We start from the raw sequence: 26,081 nt of genomic DNA, 5'->3' as shown, positions 1-26,081 counted from the left end.
ATTGTGGTGGTGCGAGAGTTGGGCTGGCTGGCAATGCACCAAATATTGTTCATTGGCCCGAACATGTGGCCCTCATGTGGGAATTTGTGAACTAACTAGCTTTACATTAAGAACCATGATGAAGTTTTTCCATCCATTTGTTACATAGTAAGCATTTTCTTTTTCGTAGGGTCAATATCATATGGCGTCAGATATTTTTCCCTGAGACTATTCTAGCAAGTTTCTTAAAATGAAGAAAGACGTACGGTCTTTTGTCCTCAAAGGGACAGTCGATGGCTATTATTATTTTTCTGGTAAACTTAGGTATTGAATGGGGTGCAGTCCCTTCTTTTTCCCGAATTCTTGAAATCATGAGCATTCAACCCACCATACTGTCCAAATTATACGGCATAATCAGCTTCTGCAAAACGACAAGCCTAGAAAACAAGAGTACAAGGCATCAGAAATAGAGCTCATGAACTATTATTACTAATGGCTCCCTTGGCTTAGGCAACTACTTTTTCTAAACTAGCATGTTAGATTTTTCCTTTCTTTTGAAACTTCCCGTTGTTTCAGCCTCACTCTTGGGCTGCAGATAATCACCTCTTCTAATCGATAGCTTCTACATATATAGTACACTGTGCAGTACTGAGTAGTATTTACGAAGCTTTACGAAGTCACAAATCGGGTTTAGATATTCTACCTTGGAAGTATATGGAGTTCGATGCATAATTTATAACTCGCTTTTGACTACTTTTAAGGAAGAGGGGGGACTGGTCTGAGCTTTTGCTTTGACACGATCAATGAAAATGACCCGTTGTACTTGAAGGAACTCCTACTTAACGAGCGCCCATTGAGTTCGAACGTCCCGTGTTAAAGCAAACCTCGATCCGGTTTAAACGTGTAAGATCACCCCCAATTGACGAATAGCTCGATGACGACGAACTCTTCAAAACGCAATACATAACAATTCGGATGACACAAAGCCGTGGTGGTGAAATATGGCTCCCAGTCCAGATCTGAATCAATCTTATCGGCAATATTCCGGTCAATTCGATGGCTTTTCGGCCACTTGTGATTGTTATATTGATCTCGAGCAGGGTAGCTGTTTGGCAGAATCATCTGATATGACTCATAGGAAATATTCTTTATTTGCCCAGGGGATGTCTTCACACCTGGAACGGAGGAGGAACACGCATGGAATGCCGTCTTTGTTCAAGGCACCTGGCGTCTTTTGGATTGCACCTGGGCAGCGGGATCCTTGGACACGGAGGACGTGTTTGTTCCCGAGATCAGTGAGCATTATTTCCTCACCGACCCGGATGAGTTCATATTCTCGCATTTCCCATTTGACGAGGTGAGTCTCCTCGTTCGAAAAGGATGCGTTTCCGTGTTTCCTGCACCAAACAGCCGTCAACTGTTTTAGGCTGAGAAGCATTATACTCGTTGGCAACTCCTCGAATATCCGATCTCTTTGAACACGTTCTCGGTGATGCCCAAATTGACGCCCATGTTCTTCGAGTACTCACTCCGATTGGGACAATCCACCGACTCGAAGGCCTTGCAAACCAACGACTCGTTGGAGATCAATATTTGGGCCTGGGAGGTGGTACGATACAAGTACAAATTCTACAACGCGTCTCAGGTAATGATAATGCGATGGACAAATGCACGGTTGCAAATATGATGATGAAAATTGGTTGATAGAGTTTTTTAAAGATGTGGTTGGAGATGGACTCAGGATTTGCCGGACTTTCTTTCCGCTAAGGGGAATCGCATCCCAAGCAGTTCGAGATCAAACACTTCTCTTTTCTTACTTAACTGTAAAATTCCTAAAACATCTGATCCACCAACGGATTGGAGTGGACAGATTTGGCTAGCACCTGAAATTCGGGTTGAACTGGAATTTTGAACAAAACTTGTTCAAGCCTGACTTAAAAATTGAAACATAAATAAAAAAAAATGCTATAGATCAGCAACTCAAAGCATACATTCGTTCCCTACGAACATTTGAGGCAAACTAATTGAACAATAAACTTTGGGTGGCTTGATTTGCAAATGATGCAATAGCCTTTTAACATTGTATTCTGAGGTAAATATATGACATTTTGGTCAGGAACGTGTCTGGAAATTATTCAGTTGCACCTGAGCACTTTGTTAATGGGCGCTCAAAAATAGGATAAAAACTTCCTGTCTTCCAAAACACGTACACTAGCAGTGTGATAGCATAAATTATGGGGAAGATGTTTTTTTTATTGCCAAATATGATTCGGAAGAACTGAAGAAATATGAACAATAAACGCATCTATATTCAACCCAAAGTATGTCTTGATTAGGGACCCTCTAGTGCATTCAGGGTCTCTAGTCCCGATGTAATGCCCTGCCAAGTTTGAGTGAGTTCCTCCAAAACCAGCATAAAACGTCAAGATGCCCCACATTTCTTATCATATTTCTTGCACTTCAAATGTGAACGTTTCGAATCTCATCCACTTAAAATTGAAAATAGATCAATTTGTACTCTGTTCACAGGTCCCTTTAGTTTCTTTTTTGGTTTGGTTTTTCATGGGCTTTTCTAACCGCTACAGGGAATGTAAGCCCCAGTACTATTAAAATAAAACGTTATAATTCGCCTATAAGGAATCTATAAAGTGTAAAGATTTCTCATAGAATACGTTGGGCCAGGTTTTTGCTTTGCCTGTGAGATGGCAATGCTAATACACGCTCGGTCAAAATAAGAATTGAATTCAACAAAAATACGAGTATATCCATTTATCGGTGCTCCTTTTAAAATCAGGGAACCAAGAGGAAAATATTTGTTGCAATAGACACGGTCATGTCTACTTCGATACGATACGTATACTACTTTGAAAACACATTGGTAAAGTTTTTTAATCCTACCTCTTTTGTTTCCACTTTTGCTTTGGTTCATTGGGCATTTTGCTCAAAATTTTAAAAAGATTGAAACCGTACTTTCCTGGTCACCCTAGAAGGGTTGGAGTTCGTCGAATTTACCTTATGATCTCATCTTCAAATCAATAGTTTAATCAAACACAAAAACCATCCCACGAAGGTTTTTTTCAATTTTGCATTAATATGCAAAACGACCCAAAGCAAAAATAACACACAAATAAGACTAGCCTTGGATATATCAAAGTAATTCGAATGTGTAATGCGTCCTTATATGAACTAGTGAAAAAACGTTTGTTAAATCAAAATATTTCCATTTGGTTCCCTGATTAAAAAAAAAACCTCCATTTGTAATTATATTTTCGCTGACGTAAATTTTGGTAGAAATTAAGCGTGAGTATTATTCCAACTACTTATGTGCTCTTTTGGTTTGTATCAGAATCTATCAAGACCACCACTTGTGGAGTAACAATTTGTTACATTTGTGGGCTAGCCCGTTTTGATGCAGTTAGTTCCGACTTTGACACTAGAACTGAATTTGGCCGAATACACATTAGAGATTGCAGTATGATTTGAGAATAGACTGATAACGTTGTGCGTGTGCGTGCGTGTGCGTGTATAAATATATATATGCATAGATGAACTCGGTGAAGTACATTAGACACATTGCCAGCTTTGGAGCGAAATGATTTGACGCACACACCCACTTGAACTCAGTCAATCCAAACTACGCCCTCAGAAGGTATGAGGTAAAAACGTGCAACGATATTGTATTGCAACGGGTCGACAAAACTTCGCAACATTTAAAGTGTCTCCATCCGCCTCAAAGCCAAAAATGGGGGTTTAATTACGGGGCCGTGCATTCGGGAATATTTTCCCTTTTATGCTCATTGCTTGCCAATGGTAAACAGAAAACAGATGTTATTTGCCTCTAAAAACCCTCACCTCAAGAGCCTTTTTCAATCCCTTTCTCAAATACCCAGAGGTAGATGAAAGCAGAAGAGGTGCGCTTTTAGAGTGACACAATTTGACCTCAACATGACAGCCCAAGTCAGCCACGCTTTTCTAACCTTGACGAAGGAGTCCCATTGTCGTTCCAAAACTGGACCCAAGACGAAAATAAATCAGTCAAATGCCAGGGCACCAGGTGCTCTGAAAATTGTCTCTGATTTCGTGATTGAAATTAGAGCTTGCTTCGGTTAGTGCCCTGTGTTACACTTTGATACAAGACACCAGATTTCATTTGAACGGAGAAAAATACATGAAATATTTCACTCTCAGAAGAGGCGACTTTTTCAGCAAAGACTCCGGGCAGTAGATTAAGATGTCAGTGTTAAAAGGCAGTGAAACAAACCATGAATTGTTCAAGTTAGTCATGATATGATTAGGGTCGGAAAGATATTGGAAGGGGGGGATGGTTAAAGTATCTTTTAAACTATCTTCGCCATTTTGGGACAAAACACCTTTTCCTCGAGCTTTAATCGTAAAATAACCTAATTTTTTGAGGAAATTGAATGATTTTTCTCCATATTTTGGAGAATTTTGAAAGAACTTTATATCGAATGGTATTTTTTTGCACACTGCACGATCCTAAAAACATGGACGATGATTTTATTTCTGAATAATCTATTTTTGCGGTTCTTCAATTTCTAGCGAGTTCCTTCATTTTGACCATCTCTTCCTCAAAAGCCTGAGTTAGTTGTTATTAATTAGTAACCGAAGGCACAATTCAGAGTAAGTTGTCTTAGATTCTCAAACAATAATGACATTTCACAAACCCTGCATCTAACTTTATCCTTGACTATGATTTCAGGATGCTTCAAAATTTATACTTCGAGTAAGCAGTTTTTAACATGAATCTGGTTTGAAATTTAAATGTTCGTTGACTTAGAGAAAAGATGATATTTCTCAACCCAAGGAGCAATAGTTTCGTTAAAAGATTTGACTAAGCAATTCAATAACAAAATACTCGAAAAACCAAACAAATTGCAGAGCTTTTTCCTCTTTTTCATAACTTATTTTCACGTTTTGTAACTTATGTTGGCTGATTGTCATATCATTATGGGTACTATGTACAACTGACTAAGTGAACGCTTGGGTTTGTATACGTTAAACATTAATTTAGCCAAGCCTATGAAGTGGTGTGTCTGATTGGGGTGACTGGTCCTCTCTTGCATTGAGTTCTTGGAACACACTAAAAGAGCCCTGAACTAGGCTTATAAAGAATCTTTGAGATGACTCGTGAGAGTCGAATCAATTCGGGATTGGCTCAAGATTCTGTAAGGTTTTTTTCTCCACTCGGTTGATATCAAAGTGTTGTATCCGGAAAGAAGTGGGAACACGAATTGACGGAGACGTTTCCAATTTACAAGTCAGAACACAAGTGAGCTTTTATTGGTCAGCTCAGAGACATTGAAAGTGGAAGAATGAGATGGAAGGTAGAGGTATAGTACAAAGACATCGAGCGTTCACAATTCGATATATGGAAAATCCTACACAAAGTTAGACAAGAGAGAAGGAAAAACAACTAGGAAAAAATCGTGTTAGAACCTTGGGCTTTGAATCTATTTTACTGAAGTTGGCATTTGTATGCCGCATCTATTCCCAAATTGATCCTAAAGGCAGATGAGGTCTTTTTTCTGAAAATGTATTATCAACTATGCAAACTTGATGTTTGGGAAAGACAGCATTTGCTTCATTTCATCTCTTTGAGCATCAGCTCAACAAATAATAAATAAGCCAGGATGAATTCAGACACAATCACTCACTTTAATAACGACGGCGGCGGTGGCAAACTTTTTTTGATAATATTCGAGGGGTGTGAGGGTGACCTGAGGCCTTCACGTCTTTCGACCTTTAGTTGGCCATCGGCTCCGAACTCACACTCAAAAAACACTTCCGGCTTGGGAGAGGGGTGAACACGAGCCCGAGGGGAGATCTCTTTGAACACGCCCAAATAGGGATGACGCTGAAAATGCGACTGATGATGCAGACGCTGACGTTGGAGATGTCGAGGATGATGCTCCGGCTGAAAGTGAGGTTGAGGATAGAGCAGGTGAGGGGGGCGTGGCACGAGATGTCCATGGATCTGCCCTCGTCGATGGAGTAGATCGTGGCGTTTCGGGTACTTTGGCGGCGATGAGCTAGTGTTCCCGCGGATGGGGGAACAAGAAGAACCTGAAGAACCATAAGAACCTGAAGAACCTGGCAAGCCCAGACGCAGATCCGACAATTGTTGCGTGCTCACGAGAGGGGTCAGCGATCGCTTGGGCTGCGGGGCCCTTAGCCTCAGCAAGTCCTGAGGGTAAGGAGCCATTGGGTCCCACAGAGGTTGGGCCTTGATCGGCTTGGGAATGTGAAGTTTGGATGGTTGCTTGACTTGAGATCCAGGATTAGGCGACAGTGGTCGGGACCCTTGGTGGGTGTGTCGACTAAGATTGAGGGGGGTGGCGGCACCAGGGGCTCTCACTGACAAATCAAAGGGAGTATCGTCGCTCAGCCGTTGGAACAGGGCATTGGGTCCCTTCAAAGTTAGATCCAAAGCCATCGCCTTGGGATCATCGTTAGCACGCGACTCAATGCCAATCGGTAGGGGGGAAAGTCGGGGAGTCCCGGCGTCGTTTGATGCGAGAACACGTTTCGATGAGAACTAATAACACGAACATGTGGATCCGTCAAGTCGAGAGCATGAAATGAGCCTTGGGCCATAGGTGATTTGCCCCTTAAGTAGTGCTAATAGCGCACACCTAAGCCATGCAAGCGAACCCCACCATCCGTCGATCGCTCTATACGAAATATCTAGTAATAGCCTCAGCTACGACGTTCGTCAACACTAACAACAACAACAATGACAAGTGCTCTCCTCTGCATCCTGCCTATTTCATGAATATCACCGCCCTTACTAGCTCGCTGGCCGTTATCTCTGTGGAGTTGTATTGAAGGCAAATACTCGAGCCAGAAATAAAGAAGTGTATTTTTCATCGATAAAGACTTCTTGACCTCCTCTTTTCTTTTTCCATCCTATTGAGACCGCCCCCCTCCCCCCCAAGACCAAAAGAGCTTTGCTTTCAAGCTTTCAAGTTCAACACACCATGAGATCTAATCTCAGCTCAGGGACTCTCAGGACTCAGAGGAACTAGTATTCAAAAATAGCTCGTACACCTGTGGGGGGGGGGGCTTTACACCACGCCAGTGATTGCGTTTGAACGACTTCCGAGGCACGATTTTGCGTGGCCAAAAGAAAAAAAGTGGACGGATCGACGGACGGATGGATGGATGGACAAAGTGCGGCCGGGAATCGTCAGTGCGCCGATCGACATGAGGGAGAATAAGTAGCTCTATTCTTGCATGCTGCGTCCGCTCCAGGAAAAGGTGTTCTCTTGCTAAAGAGGGGCGCTTGCTGGAATGCTCCCTAACACATCACTTGCATACATGTAATCATATGGCATAACGCCTTCTATTATGGATTTCCACTTGAAAAAGAAAAAAAAAATACGAAAATGCGGATGATGATTCGACAGGCTGGATCAGTTACGAATGTTAGCCACATCACATATGTGGAGCTTTTTTAAGGGCATTGCACATTATTGAAAAGGAAAGAATTTGATCCGAACTTGCAACAAGTGCCAAACCCCGGCAGAGAACCGCAATTGTACAAGAAGTGAGCAGGCATTTGACCCTTGAACAGTCCTTCAGTTTTCTATTGCTTTTGAAAGGCTACTAATAAGAGGACTTTCTCTGGTTCTAATGCATTTCTTATTCGTGGATTCGCGGATCATAGTACATACCCTTTGGACGTACTACATACATGGACATTGACGAGGCGTGCACAAGTACATCATGCTCAGTCCGTCGCTCAGAAGTCTCCTAATTATGCTTTCACTTAACTTTATTCAATACGTTAAGAACACCTTTATGGAGAGGAGTTCTTCGAATGTTTACCATACTACCTACATCTAAAAATGTTCAATTTTCCCTATTCAAGATCTTATATTGTGTGCACACGGACAAGTGGGTGGTTCATCCCATTCCTGGTCAAGAGCTAAATTCAATAAAAACAAACATAAATGCAAAAAAGGAGCAATATTACTTTTGAGGCAAACGTAATTAACGCGTTTTAAAGGCGGAATAGAGGTAAAGGTCAAAAACACAGTTATGAATTGGTTCCTCGATATCTCGAATCATAGATTTCTAGACACTAGATGTCGGACGACCGACCACTTGGATGGTAAAACAGTACAATGGATGGTCTCCTGGGAATTGATTACAAACCGGTTTATTGTACTGTTTAGCCAACCCAGTGGTCGGTCCTCCGACATCCAGCGTCTAGAAATCTATGCTCGAATCTACGTATCACATTCATGACGTCACCGTTACAAGTGAAAGATGGAAACAATTGTTTTAATTTAGTTTTCCAAGCCATAACTGATAGGATAGGGCTGTGACATTTTAGGTTTCCTCAAGGCACCACTAGTAAGGATAAGCTAATTCAGATTCAATTGGGCCGTCGTTAAACAAGTCTATATGACATGATCTATCGGCAGATTTTGGAAATGATGTTTCCGTTCAAAGTTGAAGCTTCAGGTTGTTCCATACTTGAACATTAATTAGTTGTTGTAAGATGCAATTCAAAATCTACAAGATATTTTCACCACACATTTGAAGGTTTTATTCTAACTGAAACTTATTATGAAGGAATTGCAAATACCCTCTCCCATTGGTGAATTATGGTATCATTTTCCAAGTGAATTGGTGGTTCCACTTGGAATGACAATGATGCCATTCAAGACTCAAATTACACCTACAAGTCCCATGAAGGATGAGTAATCAAATTTGGGAATATAAGCGCTTGCTTCCCTATGAAATTGTCCATGCCCCCAAAACAGGATGAGGGAAAATCTTGCTTCTATAATATGTCATTTTTGAACAAGGTCAGTTGAAAATATCTCGTTGGAAGAGTGACGCTCAATCCAGTCGAGCTAAGAATTCAGCAATGATGTGCTCTCGGTTATTTTTCGAAGGTTTCTTTTTTGAGACAAGTGTTGTTGTTTTGTGAGAGCATCGTTAGTTCTACTGAAATATCGTTGCTTAGTCTTCCTTCCTACAGATGACTTTTTTTGAGGGAAAAACTGATAACAAAATCAAAAATAACTTGTAATAGATCAAAGTTCAGATACCTAGATAAGGCTTGTGACTACGCAGCTCATCTATCATCAAAGTCATGCATTCTTAGAGACTCGTGGCTCGTTGTCTAAAATCGCGACTAAATCTCTATTATGGTTTTTATATGGGTCCAAGATATGCCACTACATAGATTTCTAGACGCTGGATGCCGGACGACCGACCACTCGGTTGGCTAAACAGTACAATAAACCGGTTTGTAATCAATTCCCAGGAGACCATCCATTGTACTGTTTTACCAGCCGAGTGGTCGGTCGTCCGACATCCAGTGTCTAGAAATCTATGGCCACTAGTAACGAAGCAAGAATACTTTGGCATTTGGAAAGACTAAAGATGGTTGAACTGTGCAGTATTCAGAGAGGGCACGAAAGGTACCCGATACTGAGCGTTTTCTAGAGCATTCGTGAACTTTGTCCCAATTCAAGTTTTAGGGTCAATAATAGCAACCGTAGAGGCCTTTGAGAGAACCTTCAATTCAGGTTAGTCCAAACAATGAAGTCCACTTTTCTTCTTTCTTGGGCTCCTTCATTGTTCAACTTGCTGCCCTTAAAAATTCGTAGGGAATAGGTAGGTCTTGTTGATCTGGCAGCATCTTTTAAGGTCAGATTTGGACAAGATTCTGATCAAAATTTCCTGATCAACCCTATATTCAAGGGCAAGCCAGACCCGAACTCGTTGAGGAATGCAATACTATATCAAAAGAAATATGCAAATATTGGAAACATTGAACTCGATACATTGCGGATTACATTTCCCGTTACTGTTCGTAGGACTGTAAGTGATTGCAAACAAGTTCGATGTCAACGTTGTGCTTCGTCAGATCTCAGAGCAGAGGCTGCTCGTTTAAAACGTGGTCAAAATGTTTCGTATTACTCCTTAAAACTGTAATCTGGGACCAAGAGTTGGTCTGTTTTGATGATCAGGAAGCTGATCGGGATGGTTTATTTCGTCCAAAATGTAGCTTATCGCATGGGGAGAGGAGAGTTGCTCTATGATTCTCAAAATATGGCTCATTGCCCAGCCACAAATTTGTTTGAAGTATGTAACGCTTTTAAAGAAGAACATCACGGAGACCATGTATCAGCATGAAGGAAGCCCTAGAAACATATCCTTTTGACCCAGAAACCTGAAAGAGTGTCACTATTAATCTCGAGTTAAATTCCTTGCTATACCAACCATACCTAGTCCATGGTCTTACGATTTCCGCCTTCATAGGACGACGAAAAGGAGACAATGTCAGATTTTTGTTTGCTTTTCACCCCAAATCTAGACTTCCTGAGGAAAAGAAGAAAAATTACCAATGTTGCGGGGAGAAAAAAAGCTCCATACCATTTTTTTTTTGGTTAAAAATCTCCTCGATGACTGATCCTTATTGACTGATTTTGCATGTTCATGTTGAGATCCAAGCAATTCAATGAAAAATCGATAATTGAACGGTCTTGTTTTTAAGAACTCTCAATTTTCATATTGGTTTGTACTCTTTCACGGGCTTTTCTAACCGCTACAGGGAATTTAATCCCCGGTACTATTAAAATGAAAGGTTATATTTCGTCGCTTTTGTAGCTTTTAATCTTTATATGAAATTTGGTTGACCAACATATTAGGGCTGGGAGACCCAGCTAGTCCTTGAATGTAGGGTTGATCTTGAATGCTACTTAAAGATTTGTTCAACCTTTGCTCTTTAAACAAAGATGCTTTGTGTTAAAGAGATTTGAAAAAAAAATCAGTCAATAAAATTTCACGTTTTTTTTCTAAAACTGACCAGGACTCTTGAAAATGTTTCAAAAATTGTGATACCTTTTGCTAAAATGGCTCAAAATGCACAATAGATTGCCGAAAAAAGTAAAAAATTTCTCTTAAACTTGCAAAATTTGCAGAAAAATCTCGGATAGGCATTTTTTGCAAAATTTGCACAATATGCAGGATGCAAATTTTGGCTGGCCCTAAATATGACATATATTAAAGCAGTGGCATTGCGACTACAGGCTGTCCCTGCATAACAACGTCAGTCAAAGCTACTTACTCAAGGGGGGTTTGCCTTTTATTCTTGCCCAAAATTTTGAGGCTTCAATTGTATAATCAACATCTTTCCTGCAATACAGATTGACGAATCGAACCACCAAACGTGCTCCTGCTCTGGTTTTGTCCGAGCAAAGTGAATCAACATTTTTGTTTGTGTAGTAAGATAGAAGAAGGCCTAAGTAATATCAGCCAGGGCTACGTCAGTCAATAATGCATTCTTGTGGACATTGTGTGCGAACAATGAGCAATTGTATTTTTCTTTCAAAGTAGTCAACTGCCCGATTTTTGTTCGCTCATTTCTCTGTGGTTGTGAGGCTTATGAAGAAAATATTGCCAACATTCAAGGATTCAAGGAACTGGAGACGAATATCGTCTATCGTCTGGTTGTTTCCTTTCGTTTAGAATATTCCATGATTCAGCCATTTTACTGCGACCAGTTGTTGTTATTAGTCAGCTAAGCAAGGTGAAATGGTTCAACAGATGTGTTCCCCACCCAGCTAAAGCTTGGATGTAACCAATTATTTCAGAACAACAAGGACTAGAATTCTCCAACCAACGACTGCCACCCGATCTATCTAGGTGCACATCTGATATTAAAAGTTTGTAATAAGTGGCGTTCGGAAAACAAATTAGTTTTAGGGACCTAATATTCACCGTGAGCTTATTTGTTAACATTAGCAGGAATTAATTCATGGTTTGGAACTATCTCGAAATTTCCGCTGAATGATGACGAATGGTTTGGTGAGAGACGAACAAAATTGTACTCTGACAGTTTTTTTCTCTCTTAAGATGTGCCATGAATGAGTCTATTAATGCTCGATGAGAGAGTGTTCTCAAAATAAGTGCTTGGGGGGAAAAGATGAAAGCATGGGGAAATGGGCTTTTCCCTAAGCTCTCAACACTCTGATTGAATAATAGTCCAAACAACTAACTCCAACATATGCACAGCCCAACCCAAATCAACTATCTCTTCTCCGAAAAGTTTGCTGCTTCAATGAGATTTGAATATTTTTATTTCAGCGAGAAGACGATGACTTCAATCAATTTGTGTTTTGCTGTCTCAAAGGAAGGCAACGCAAAAATGGGTCGTTCAAAATTGCTCCCCCCGAAGATGGAACCTACTACTTGAAGATCTACGGCAAACCCGAGGATGAGATTCAAGACGAGGACGATACCTTGGACCACGTGGCCACGTTCCTCATTCATGGAGTGGAGGTAAAAACAGATCATTATCTGGGCCAACTCGATTCCATTTCATTCCTCGTAACCTATCAAATCACGTATAACCATTTTTTTTTTGGTTTGGTTTTTCACTGGCTTTTCTAACCGCTACAGGGAATGTAATCCTCAGTACTATTATTATTATTTTTTTTTTTTGGTTTGGTTTTTCACTGGCTTTTCTAACCGCTACAGGGAATGTAATCCCCAGTACTATCAAAATCAAAGGTTATAATTCGTCTATTTATTACCTTTCAATTTTTTATATGATATTTGGTCTACCAACGAATTTGAGTTGGCAGATCGAGCTAGTCCTTGAGAATGAATGCCAAAACGAAACAAATTGTCTCGAAAACCGTGATTTGATATGAAAAGCCTCGCTCGCACGATCTCCCATTGCGTTTGCTTTGCATTTGACAGATTTCCACGCCACCCATGCCCTGGCCTGGCAATGACCTCCCATGGGGGATCACGGAGGATTTCGTGGAGACCGGTGCAGCTTGGGTCAACCTAAGTGAGCCCATCATCGAAATGGTGGGCGAAAAGCGACACAACTTCACACTGAAGACGTTGGGTGGTCCATTGCTCATCTTGGGTCACATCTACGATTCGGATGGAAACGAGCTGGTCCAGGACAAGGACAGGGATATGAAGTACACAGTTTTGCTCAATCGAAGACGGCCTTTACCTTTGACCACCACCGAAGACGACGAGGTGAGTTGAAGGACTTGACCATGTTCAAGTGCAGTGTAAAGGTATTATTTAGCTATGTTGACCATCTTCAGCACATTAGCGGAGATGAGGTCGATTTCAATCTTTTTCCCGAGCTCTGGGAAAGTGAATGGTGATGGGAAATTTGAACCTCTTGAACTCGATCCCCTTCAAATTTGAGGGTTTGCCCAATCTAGAATCATAACGAGCTAGCCCTTGGCCGGAATATTCATTGAACGTATGGAGGGCATCATTCATCGTATTATTGTAACACTTTTTTTTAATCAGCAGAAGAGTGGGAACAAAAGGGTAGCACGTGTTTATTGGAACGCGTAGAAGATATTATATTGCGAAATGTGTGCTTCATTATTCGTTCATTGTCAAATTGTGCGTTAAAGGAACGATCAGCATGTGCTTCATTTCAAAATAGCACGCTAACAACAAATTGTTCTGCTTTCAGTTCAGCGAATCTAAGGAAACTATAGTATTGTTGTAGAAGTATTCACGTCTAGTTTGTAAAAGTACATAATGTACTTCAAACCTGATTTTACTACTATGAAATTGAAGAAGAGGAAAAAAATCGTTTTTTCCGGTTTTTGTGTCATCTTGATTCGAACTGATCAAAATCAAAGCAAATTTCATGGCTTTAAACCTCTATAATACAATTCAACCAAAGAAAAAGTGGAAACAAAGAAAAAAAGACAGACGTAATTTAATAGTTTTCTTTTAAAAAATGCGGACTTCGTTACCACTTCTGGGAATATGATCCGGATCCGCGGTAGTTCAAAATGAAAGATTCATAATTCTGATTTAATCTTAAACTCATTCCATACACATGACGTCTGATCCACGAATTAACGAATGCGAATTGGTTGATGTATCTAGCCGCGAACTTCTAGATATGTGGACTATGAACGAGACTGCTCATGGTCATAGCAAATCTGAGCCACTTTTCGAATTAAAGCAATAAAATAAGGAATTTATATCTCCTCAATTAAAGGCAGATCATGTTTGTATCATTTACGGTACTTGTAAAGTGGCTCGTTTCAAAGTTATATCGTCAAAAGTTCGTGCTGTTGACCAAGAGCGGGCCGAAAGTTTGAATTTTATGCAGTATATACAACATAACTTTGGACATATCTCCCGAGTTTCCGAAGCATACTTTTGGGCTTAAATCTGACCAAGTTCATCTATACAACCAGAATCTGTTGGTCGTATCAAGTGCTTATTTGTAATAAAGTGAACGGTTTAGGAGATCCAAAACTTTTGCTTGCCTTCGCCGTCCACATTTCTTAGAAGTCCGTGATCTAGCCCTTGAATAAAGGGTTAATCGTTTTTTTCAATCAAAAACTTGTTTCAGTTCGCCTTATAAGTTACCAACAGATCAACGTCCTTAGCGTGCTATACTAAAATTAGAGGGCAATAAATTAAACCACTCAAAAGACCGAATATGAAGAGAGCAGTCCTTTATTGTTCGAGCCTCAAAGGCGCTCTCAAAACGCATGTTAAACTTCTCTGGTCACCATTGACCCCAAACTCTGGATCTAGCTAGCATCGAGATATTTTCTCTGGGCTTAAACACGAGACTAGATCGATCAAACTTTAGACCAGACGTTTCTGAAATGTCGTTGAAAGGTTGTCTTCCGGGACGGATGTTTGAACCCACGACTCTTGGGAAGAAGAGTCTCTTCTGTCTTGTTAGTACTATCACTTGAACCGTTCGGAAAGAGACATACAGACATGAATACGAAGCTGTTCCTGTTGTTTTCCTAGTATCAAAAAGTGTTCCCCAAATATGATTACAATTCTGTTTCTACCAGCTTTGATCCTAATCAAGGTTAACTGTTGTTTATCTGGTGCCTCTTACTCTTGGACATTGAACCGCACAACCTTGGAAAGTGGGAAGAAACGACCTTTGGCTTTTCTCACTCCCACTCAGTCTCAGTCTTGATTACGAGTGTAAGGACATTTTCACGCCGAACGTTTGTTTCTTAACTTTTCCTGGTCCTGGCCGCCCAAAAGGTGAACTAAGTGGGCGTTGAATGAGTCGCCATGTACAGTACAGGAGTATTCTCGAGTATACCAGTACTATTCTGTCTATTGCTGTAGGCGAAGAGTACATACGGGCACACGTTTAATTGAAAAGTGCACGCCGCGTCCGCTCGTTCGTTCATTTTTTAGTGCGTGGATGGAACGAGTTCCTCGGAATTGGGAACCGGAACAAAAGCTCACCTCTTGCCTCACTCGTCTTTTGCTTCTCTTGTACTCGATTTCACTTCAGCTTAACGTTACCCCAACAATTTCCGTTCAACAACGAGCAAACATTTACTCTCTTCTTCATGCCTGATTATGTTTGATTGAAAAGTAAAGTTAGAATAGAATAGAATATCTTTATTGCGACTCTTGGTCATGTCAAGGCGTTAAAATGTATAGTGGCGTGTACACATCATACAGATGTGGTTACATTAATGTATATTATAAGCAAAGTGTCATAATGATGTGAGCAATAAATAATTCGAGTAGAATCTGAGCATAAAGAAATTGTAATACAAGAATTTGTTCACTGTACATTAAAAAAAGTGAAGAGGAGAGGAGCAGATAAAGCATTAATAGGTTTGAAGAGCTAGGTGATGAAAATCTTAATTATTACAGTAAAGAGGGTGGGCCGGAATGAACGGTTCCTTTGTCAGATCTCGTCTTTCGTCTGGCATTTAGCTGGGAGGTGAACAACGGTACGTGACCGCCAATATTCCGAAGGCACGCCTGCCAAGGACAATAAGGGTTAGGAAGGCCTTGGTTGGGAAGGACAACTTGCTATACGAACATCATCTCCGGAAAGGTCAGGTTCCCAACATTGTTGGACACTAACCCTATCAGACCGATGGTGAGGAGTTCAGCTATCACTGGAGGAACTTTGTGAAGGTGGCATCGGGTTATTTTGGAGGGGATTGGGCGGAGTTGCGCAGCCAAAGGTGAAGGAAGGCGTAAGGGAAAATTGGTGTTTTGTAGTTCGGGAAGAGTTGAAGAGCTTTGGGAAGTGGAAAGTTTAAGGTTATTGCCGATGTATCCTGGTCTGATAAACGTTGTTCTCCACCGATTGGTAAGCGGTGCTCATTTTTGAATTGGTGGCAAAATGTTATAAGGTTGAAATAGAGACCTTTAAGGGCTATTGATATCGTTAGGTTTGGTAAGGTAAGGTTTGCTTTGATTACGTTAGGTTAAGTTTAAAATGGTAGCACCGCCAACGAATTGGTGGAGAATTACGTCTACCTCGAGTACCATTCTGGCCTTGGCGTAAAGTAAACTGAGGCCCATCTAACAACCACATACGTATCATTCAAGCCTACCCGTACCATCGAGATGTGATGCTTTCTCTCTCTTCTTTCAGAGCTCCTTACTTCCATACATCACAATCAAAAGTAACGAGAAAGAGGCCATCTTCACCTTGGAACCGCCACCCAAGCCGGGCTTCTACAAGATCCAGATATTTGCCCGAAAGCGACCCAAGAAACGTGGCCGTATCCACATCCCGTTGGTGACCACCATCCTCCTTGACTACAAGCATTGCAAGACCTCAAACCGGGATCTGTCCTACCACGGCAGTACACGAAACAGCATCGGGAACTCGCGCATCTTCTCCGGTGTTTCCCGGTCCACGGCTCGAGGCACGTCCATGACGGGATTGCCGAATTCCCCACACTTGATGACGCGATCACTGAGTCACACTGAACAGGGCGGTGGGACCGGGGTCAAGCGACCTTTGGAACTTCACTTGCCCGACCCTCGTCAAGCACTGACTCCGATTGGCCAATAGCAATGGTCCAAATCCAGCGAGGATTTAACGACGACGTATAGACAAATGTAAGGTTCGAAGGATTTCATTTCCAAGGCCGGAATAGAGTTTCTAGCCTCTTTCAAGACGGGTTGCTCAGGCCAAGGGTGCTGCCAGTGAAATGAATCAATTCCTATCGGCTTTAAAAGTGTACAAGTACAATAGATCTATTGCAAGTTAGCGCCATTCCCAAAAGGATGAAAAGTTTTTGGATGATGATTAATTCAGTTGTGATATTGTCTTTCGAGTCTATTTTTTCCCGCGAATAAATCAACCTATCGAAATATACGTACTTCGTATCACACGTTACTAATTGGGTTTCGCTTCCTTTTGCTTTTCACTTTGCTTAGCTTTTCGAGCCATGAGCAACAAGTCCAGTTCTTTTCGGGGAATGCGAAGCAAAAGTGCTTCGTTTCCGTCTCATTTAGTGGTCCTTTTCTGCTCCCCGTCGTTGTCCATCTTACAAAAAAGTTAATCCCATATTGGATGGGTTAATCTAGGACCATTTCCTCCCGGGTCCAAATGGGTCCTTGGTGGGTGCACTCATACCAGCTCTCCCAATACTTATAGTAGTACTCACTCACTAAGTAACTTTCACTGTTCCGCCCAGGATTAGCCATTATATCAAAATTGCCAAAAAGGAGGAAAAGGACCTTGCTCGCTCCATTGTCATCTACTGTGAAATGGGATTAGTTGGCCCAGAGATGAAGATGAAAAAAGTCTGAAAGAATTGGAACATCGTCGAGATCAAGTGGGATTTGAGTTTTAAAGATGAGATTGCTCCACGTCAGTCCATCGTCGCAAATGATGTTGGGGAAGATTGACGAAAAGACGGTTGGATCAATAAGCTCGGCTGAGACCAAGGAAATCAAGAAAAGACTTAAGTCGGGAAAGTTCCTCAAGTAATGCTTTAGTAGAAGTCTGGACGAGAAGCTTAAATCATTCCAAACAAAACTGCACCTGGCTTGGGAAAGTTTTTTGGGAGATGAGCCTTCATTGGAAATTTGTAGCATGTCATTCCCCAATGATTGTTGTTGTCTTGGTCCTTGTCACATCTTTTTTGACGTTCCTCATCTCCTCAACATCTAACTTGACCAACACATGAATAACATACGAAGAAAAGGAGGCATCTTGGTTTTACTTAATGTACATTGTAAGGATTTTTTCATGGTGCAGTTTTTTGCTTCTTAAGTACCCCAAATTCAAAGTGCCCTTATATTGTACCAGAGTGACAACCACAGAGCTCTTTAGGGTGGACGTTTTGATCCTTGTGAATGGATGTAAGAATTCACCCTATATTCATGGAAAGGCACAAGTCAAGTCCAAATCATCGATGATCACCCGTATCATGCTTGACCAAAGTTTTGATGAATGCAAAATCAGAAAAGCTACCTTCATTCACATCTGTGGCATCAAAAGAATCAAGGGGGAATTTGGGTCATCATATGAGATCATATGATTACGTATCAAAGAGCCTTCAAGATTAAAGCTACCCAACCGCCTTTGAGGGAGGTGAGCAGCCCTGATCAACACAAATCAATGCAGTGAATTAGTTCCGTTGAACGGAATGTCAACGCCATTAGTGGCTTTAGCGTTGAGCGAGCGACGATGGTAAACCTCTCTTTCTGTTCTTTCATGATGAGAGCTCAAGAGAAAGAAGAGAGGGAACAATGTCTGGCCTTCAAGGCTTTCGTCGGTTTTCTCTCTATAAAAGAATTTTCCGCTCCCAAGTGGCTGGCATTCTCGTTCACCCTGACGAGAGAATTAGACGGTTGTTCCTCAGTAGTGCAGCGCTCCCAACCACAAGAAACCATTTTCAAGCAAGTTGGACATTGGGTGTTGAAAGTGTTCCAAGCGCCAGAGTTGAGCATGATCAACGGGAACACACCACAACCCAGCGCTCCAAACGACAATCACAAGTACGTAATTAACAAATAGCATACAAAAGAAAGACAGTGGCAGACACATTGGTTGCTGCTCCGTCTTGGAAGATCTTACCTAGGAGATCAAAAAGCATTCAAAAGAAACTTACATCAAACCTGAAACCTTGGCTTCTTTTCTGCAGTAACTCGACGTAAAACTGCTTCACTCAACGAGCTTCTTAGGAAATCTCTTGGTTTCCAGAATGAGTTCCAATGGCGATGGTGTGATTGGCGAGGGTTATAATGAGCCAGGAACCGCTGAGGAAGAGGAGAGTGAGAACTTCGACCCCAATGCCCCTGAGGACACCAACCTGATGGCCAAGAAGAATCGGGACCGTTTTGCCATCAACAAGTCGTACAGCATCGAGGTGAGCGCCGTCTTCACTTTTCCTAGGAAGTATCACGGTTGTCGCTCCATGATTGCACATCTTCATTCAGAACGGTTACCAAGGCACCAAGCGGAACCTCGTGAACGATGCCAAATTTGAGACCAAAGTCCATTTGGAGACCAAGAAGAACTGGCTCCAAGCGGTCAGACAACAGAGCGAAGGTACTACTAGTACTTGAGATCAGATGAATGTGTTGATACTTTGGTGGCGAACCTCCCTGATTGGTTTGGCTTGCTTTGTACGTATGTAGAATTAGCCGACGAGGAGCTGGGCGATGACGATGTGTTTGTTTTGGAGTCGATTGCCGAGGCCAAGAAGAACGAGGATGATCGCCTACGCGTTACCATGGTGATCAGTCTCAAGGAAACCATCAACTCGTTATCCAAGATCTTGAAGATCATTGAGGTCAGACCAACATCAAATATGACATATTGCATAAGTGTCAAAGAATTGTCAGCTTCCATCTCCTTTAATATAATAATAATGGAACTTGAACAAATTGGACAAAGTGATAGTTAGATGGGCTGACAGTAATTCGTTGCTCGATCAGATATTAAATAACTTTTAAGCTTGGATAAGAATGATAAGTATTTCATCTTGGTCTGGAGTCACTTCCAATAACGGTAATGAGGTCTGCAAAAATGAGCAGGTCATCGAATAGTGTAATTCATAACTCAATTGAATCTCGTAACCATGGAAATCAAGACCGTCGATAAAGTGATTCAAATTGAACAATTTCATTTTCTACTTCAAATCTTAATCAACGTAAAATGAAACGAGGCCAGCATGGCTTTCAAAGCCTGGTGAACTGTACTGGAATAAGCAATACGTGAAAATTGGATGCAATCTATCAGATGACAGAAGCACATACACTAGATCGTGTTCTTGCACTTCTATTGTCCAGAATGCCGGGAACTGAAAAACCTTAATATGACTCGGTAGCGGTACTGTCAAATATAACAAAGCCTTTTTTTTTTGTTTCATTGTGCCTTTATGATAAATCTGCCTAAATAGGTTGATTTATTACACATCATTAAAGTTGACATTGTTTGTACTCGTTAGATCAACAAAGGCGACATCAGTCACATGGAGACGCGGGAATCCCAGATCACTAATGCCAGTGTCGATGTGCTCCTGAAGATCGACATCAAGCAAGGCAATCTCCTTCATTTTCTGAAGGCTTTGAAGCGATGCTCGTCCTTGAATTCAGTTCAATTATTGTCGAGCAAGGCGGTCAACTTGAAATGTGAGGAAAAGCGGAACAGAGTTAACATGGGTGGTTGAAGCTTGATCAATCTTGTTCCAGTTCCTTGGTTCCCGAGGCACATCTCAGAGCTGGACCAATGCAACCACTTGGTGACCAAATTTGAACCAGAACTGGATATGGATCATCCAGGATGGAGCGACCAAGAGTACCGCAAACGAAGAATGGAGATTGCTCAAATCTCTTTTAACTATCGGCAGTGAGTCCTCCTTCAAGGGTTGGCTGAGTAACATAGAGTTGAATGTTCGAATTTGATTGGAAATTTGCCATTTCGTAGGCAAGCTTCAAAGTTGACATACCTAGAAAATGGGAATTAATTTTAGATGACTTTATAGAAACGCTTCGAAAAATGAAAGCTCCATCCGTATTAGATTGAAAGGTTACACTTGTTGAATTGCATTTTTTAATCATTGAACATTTGCAAGACATTTGAGATACGAGCCAACCTGAACGGTTTTATACGGGATATATGGGATAATCAAACGATTTCTTGAAACCACTTTCAGACCTTTTAATTGGTCTGATTGCATGAAATCACAATTCAAAGCTAATTTTAACGTCCTAAGGAAACTATTTTTTTTCAGCGAAAATTAAGCCTTCAAAGTTCTTTTTGCCAAATTTAAGTTCAAATGCAGTAAAAAAACTAATTTGAAATTAATGTTCAAAAACTTTGCCTCAATTGGCTTGACTGGATTGACTCTTCTCCCAAAGAACTCTAGCTCCATGCAAAACCCTAATTTTGAGTTTTTAGGGGAGTTTGATCGTGCCAAAGTTATAAAATCCTTCAAAATTCATGACGACGGAAGCTGCCTTTGTTCAAAGTAAATTCAAAGGGTTGGGTTAAGAACCTGAGGCACTTTACTTTTTGGACTTTGGCTTCCAATATAGGAAATAAAAAATACGGCCGGCTGAAATAATTCGGTGGGACGGATTGCTCATAAAAAAGAATGGGTACCACTTTTTTTAATGTTCTTGTGCCTTTTTGCTCGCAGCTATTTGTGCTTTTTCGTAATTTTGGCCATGGTTCTGCTGAAAGAAGTAAACAGATCGAGCAATATTTGAACTGTTTTTTTTTAAATCTTATTTGTATTTTAAGTCCTTTCTCTTGCAATTCTGAGGGTATTTGTTTTTGTCCAGCTCTCCTGATCATTTCTTGAAAACTTTCAATCCAACTCCGAACCCTAATGCTTATGTAACTGAACCCAGGTAATGGACCAACACTGACCACCGACCACCTTACTTCTGACCTTGCCTTTCAGTGGTGATCCCATCCCTCGAATTCGGTACACTCCTGACGAGATCAAGACCTGGAAAGCGGTGTTCACCAAAGTCGAGGAGCTTTTGCCCGGCCGGGCGTGTAAGACCCACCGTCGCGTCTTGGAGCTGATGAAGAAGGAGTGCGGTTACTCCGAAGACAACATTCCGCAAATGGAGGACATTTCCATGTTCTTGAAAAGTGAGTCCAATGTCCCCATAACAATAGGTGATGATTTGGAAGGTTTTGGTGATTCCATTTTCTTCTTACCGCTGCCGGCAAAAAGAGCGCCATCGGTTGCTTGGCATGTTTAGGGCTGGTAGGACTTGTTTGGACCGAAACGCATTGTTGTTATTGATGGTCTGAATCATGAGTGTTTCAGTTTTGAATCAACACTTAAGAACCAAGGCAATTAACAACTTGAAAAATAAATGGTTTGGTTGGCAAATGTTTGTGTTTCAAGCGCACTTTAGTCTCGTTAAAACGACAGCTTATTGATGAGTGGACTAGAGTTTTGCCCAATGAAGTGCTATGAGTCAGAGACAATCAGTTCCATTGATTAAACGGCTTTACAATTGAAATGCAGAGATAGATCAGGCAGGCAAAGTAATTGCTATTCCTTGGACTGAAAAAGAAAGTTTTAGGTTTAGAACTATAAAATTTGTAATTCGGGCCAAGGTAGCACTTAAAAAATACATTTAAACCCAAACTGGTGCCAACAGCCGTAAGCAAACCAAACAGCCCATGGCCTTACGGAAACACCTAACCCTTCAAAATCATCTATTATTGGTCACTGAGCTAACTGATTGGACTATAGTTAGAACAATGATGGCTCTTGTCTTGATCCCAGAAACATCCGGATTTACATTGCGACCCGCCGCTGGTCTGGTGACGGCTCGTGATTTCTTGGCCAGTTTGGCGTTCCGTGTTTTCCAATGTACTCAGTACATGCGGCATTCATCTAGCCCGCATCATTCGCCAGAGCCGTAAGTACACAGTTCACAATAGTTTCATCTTTGGTTTCTAGCAAACTCAAAAACGCTGAAGCAAATTAAAAGTGCGGAATTGGGCAGCACCACAAACACGGGTTTTTACACGATGCCCTATGAAAGTTATGTGCCTCATTTTTTTGTTCCGAGTATACCGACACCATTCCGTGTTGATTCGAACCAAATCCAATCAAATACACTATTTGTTCTCGCTACCTGGGCATGAATAATAAAATATGAGCAAAATTCAACAATAACATATTTCGTTCCAATGTCATGGTTACAAGAGCAAAGCATGGATGGAGAAATTGTTATGATTGCATTCCAAGAGATGTGCACTTAATAACCACGAGACAAAATACGACCGGAGTCACCATAATTTTGAGCGATCGGGATTTTATCAAAAAGCGATGGACTCATACATTTTGAGATTTCAGGTTGTTGCAATTTGAACCTAAATTCTAGCTCAAAGTTGGGCTTCAGAAGACTTGCACTTAATTATGACAGTTGTATATTGATCCCTGGAGCTTGGCTCCTTTTTTAGTTCGTCTGGTCGAGGGTAAAAAAAGTTCTCTATGATCATTGATCGGAAATTCAGCTTGCCAATATCTTTTGTCTCATCCTGTAGAGGGTAGAGGAAGCGCATAAGAGACAACCATCGCGACCAACGCGCACAGTGAGCTAATCAATGTATTAATAATCGGAAACGGTGCTTTACAAAATTCGAAGATATTTTATCTTGGTTATAGTCTATTGGTTATCTCTCATTCGAAACAAGGCTAGGGGGTTTAGATATCGGGCAAATAAAAGAGACCCTTTAAGCCCCAAAAGACGTATCAAATTAAGAAACTTTTGATAAATTGGCAAACAAACACAATAAACCGGAAAGAAAATGGCAAAAGTGTGGAAGTTTAAAAAAGGTAATAAAACATTACTTTTATTTGTTGCCTCCTAAGATCTATCAAAAGAATGATAAAAGCTGTTGAGATGCTAGATTTGAAAGATTTTCCATACACCTAGTTTAAAATGTGCTGATGGCCCAGGTAAGTGAAATATGTCAAGTTATTGATCAAGCTTATCTTCTTCTCCCCCAATCTTAGTGATGCGATTCATGAGCTTCTTGGCCATTGTCCTATGTTTGCGGATCCGCTTTTTGCCCAATTCTCACAAGAAATCGGATTGGCCTCGTTGGGGGCGTCAGATAAGGAGATTGAAAACTTGGCCACAGTAAGTGTGATTGTTGGAATATTGAAATGGAAACTGCTATATTTCTTGGGGAGATTCGAGACACTGGTCACAACAGACCTAATTTCATCAATTAACGTGCATTTACTTATAAATGACACTCTTAGCTTGTTTAATTGTTTCATTCATAATACTTCCATTAGGTTTTGGGGTCTGTGAAATTTCGACATATGCTATTGCGATATATGCTATTGCGACTAATCTGACACTCTGTCCAATTCGGTCAAGGACATTTGTGATGTTTTTGGGGCAAATAAACTTGTGTTTTTATGGGAACAGATGGATGCTCATTTTGAGGTTAGGTCATTTTGTTTGAGCTATGGTGATGCTTAAGGTGACAAGAAAAGATGGTTTGTGGATATTTGGTGACAAAATTATGACGAAAATAGCTTCCCAATCTTGATTCATTGCATTTCTACTATATCAAAGTCATATCGAGAAACGTGGTTTCAAACGTTTTATGACCACTGCAAGATGTTCCACGAGCTTGAATTTTCCCTCATTTCTTTTGTTTCATACAGATGGCTGACAATTGGCTTTTCATTAAGCAACTGCTCGTTTTCCTTTTTTATTTCCCTTCATTCTTATCCAATCCTCCAATATCTATACCATGAGTATTCCTTTTTTAACCACAGAGTGGTGCGAATGGGTTAGCAAACATAAAATGCTAATGCAATAAAAGTTCGTGACAGTAAGAGAGAGTTTTAAAGAAGGTTGGAAAGATTTTCAATTGGTATTTTGCCTTGACAAGACAATGTTAGACCGATTTATTCAGACATGTAAGAAGGTTGTTGTATTGAACTCCCCGATGGTGGTTTGTGACTGACATGTACTCGTATTTCTGACTAGACTGGTTTATATACAATTGACTAAAATACATGATACGAGTTATGAGCAGGAGCATGTGCTTAACAATCAAGCTCAACACAGTTGTAACTTACTATAATGATATAGGATGAACTTGTTGGCTTTAAAAAAGTCTTAGGAGAAGTAAAAGTTAATAGTTTGTCGGAGTTTGACAAAGTTTTCACGCAACCTCGCTTTCGACTGCAATGAGTTCTGAAAGCTCAGGAATGAGAAATAACCTTATTGTTGAACCCGAGGAAAGCCCATTTTCTCTTTCGCTTTTCAGTTATATTGGTTCACCGTGGAGTTTGGCTTATGCCGTGAAAACGGTCAAGTGCGGGCTTACGGAGCAGGTCTGTTGTCAAGTTACGGCGAGTTGCTCTACGCTCTTTCGGACAAACCTGAGTTGAGAGACTTTGAACCGGCCTCGGCTGCCGTGCAAGAGTACGATGACCAGGCCTACCAGGAGATCTACTACGTGGCCCAAAGCTTCGAAGATGCCATGGAAAAATTCAGGTACACAAGGTCTCCTGGACACGATAGTGAAAAAAGTCAATTCATGAAATGAAATCTACTTGTGATTTTAATATGGGGATCAGACCACGGTTACCTCTTTCTTTTTGTTCTTAAACAGTACTCAATGATTCAAGGGCATGTAATCGTACGCTCTTTCACCCATCAAATTTATAATCGTCACTTTTTGCTTCCATATTTGACAGAAAATATTTATTTAGTTTGAGACATTTGACGAAGTCTATGGGCAGTCCCGTAAAATTAGGGTTTGGAAAAGCTTTCAACCGGAATTTGGGGCCACAAATTACAATGATGTGTGAACCTCCAAGAACTATTCAGGGGTTCACAAGTGGATGAAGGCAAGACAAGAATTAGTCAAAGACTGACCATGGCACTACTGAGGCCGCCTTGACATCAAATACCGAAGGACCCTTCATTTTCATTTTCATCATTATTATAGAGCTCGGCTTGGCAGATATTCTGACCAAGGCCCAATGGTCAATGTGCCATGTCCATAGCTTGTCCTTGTGCCGCATAAATCGCCTCCCCCCCCCAGTCCCCCTAAAAATGGCTGGTTCTAAAAGGAAACACGTTGTTCATAATGGTTTCTTTCAGACGATGGGTGGCCCAAAATATGACTCGCCCCGTGGAAATGCGGTTTAATCCGTACACCCAGACCATCGAGGTGATTGATTCGGTCAATGGGATGGAGAATCTCATCTCTCAAATGAGATTAGAGCTGAACCACTTGAACAACGCCCTCGGGCGGATCAAAGTCTAACCTGTCTGCCTGTCTGTCTTGGTGCACT

At 41.1% G+C, this 26,081-nt stretch overlaps 2 protein-coding genes across 2 annotated transcripts in view; both read left to right on the top strand.

The window, feature by feature from the left end:
• Nucleotides 1-17,152, top strand: part of LOC131878086 (hillarin-like) — a gene marked incomplete in the record, with an annotated part of 30,540 nt that extends 13,388 nt beyond the window's left edge. The window contains 5 exon segments of the mRNA XM_059223984.1: nt 1,140-1,336; nt 1,406-1,624; nt 12,109-12,303; nt 12,727-13,020; nt 16,406-17,152. Coding sequence (XP_059079967.1) covers nt 1,140-1,336; nt 1,406-1,624; nt 12,109-12,303; nt 12,727-13,020; nt 16,406-16,831 — 1,331 coding nt within the window.
• A 1,439-nt stretch (nt 17,153-18,591) lies between these two features.
• Nucleotides 18,592-26,075, top strand: LOC131877601 (tyrosine 3-monooxygenase-like). The gene is made up of 11 exons (XM_059223315.1): nt 18,592-18,768; nt 18,974-19,139; nt 19,210-19,321; nt 19,411-19,565; nt 20,223-20,406; nt 20,467-20,623; nt 21,684-21,880; nt 22,530-22,665; nt 23,769-23,895; nt 25,046-25,275; nt 25,888-26,075. The coding sequence occupies exons 1-11, from the start codon at nt 18,719-18,721 to the stop codon at nt 26,051-26,053; spliced, it is 1,680 nt and encodes a 559-aa protein (XP_059079298.1). The 5' UTR covers nt 18,592-18,718; the 3' UTR covers nt 26,054-26,075.
• Nucleotides 26,076-26,081: the final 6 nt, after the last annotated feature.

This window comes from Tigriopus californicus, chromosome 3 (genome assembly GCF_007210705.1).
Source record: "Tigriopus californicus strain San Diego chromosome 3, Tcal_SD_v2.1, whole genome shotgun sequence".
NCBI lineage: Eukaryota > Metazoa > Arthropoda > Copepoda > Harpacticoida > Harpacticidae > Tigriopus > Tigriopus californicus.
This window is presented reverse-complemented; position numbering and strand designations above follow the sequence as displayed.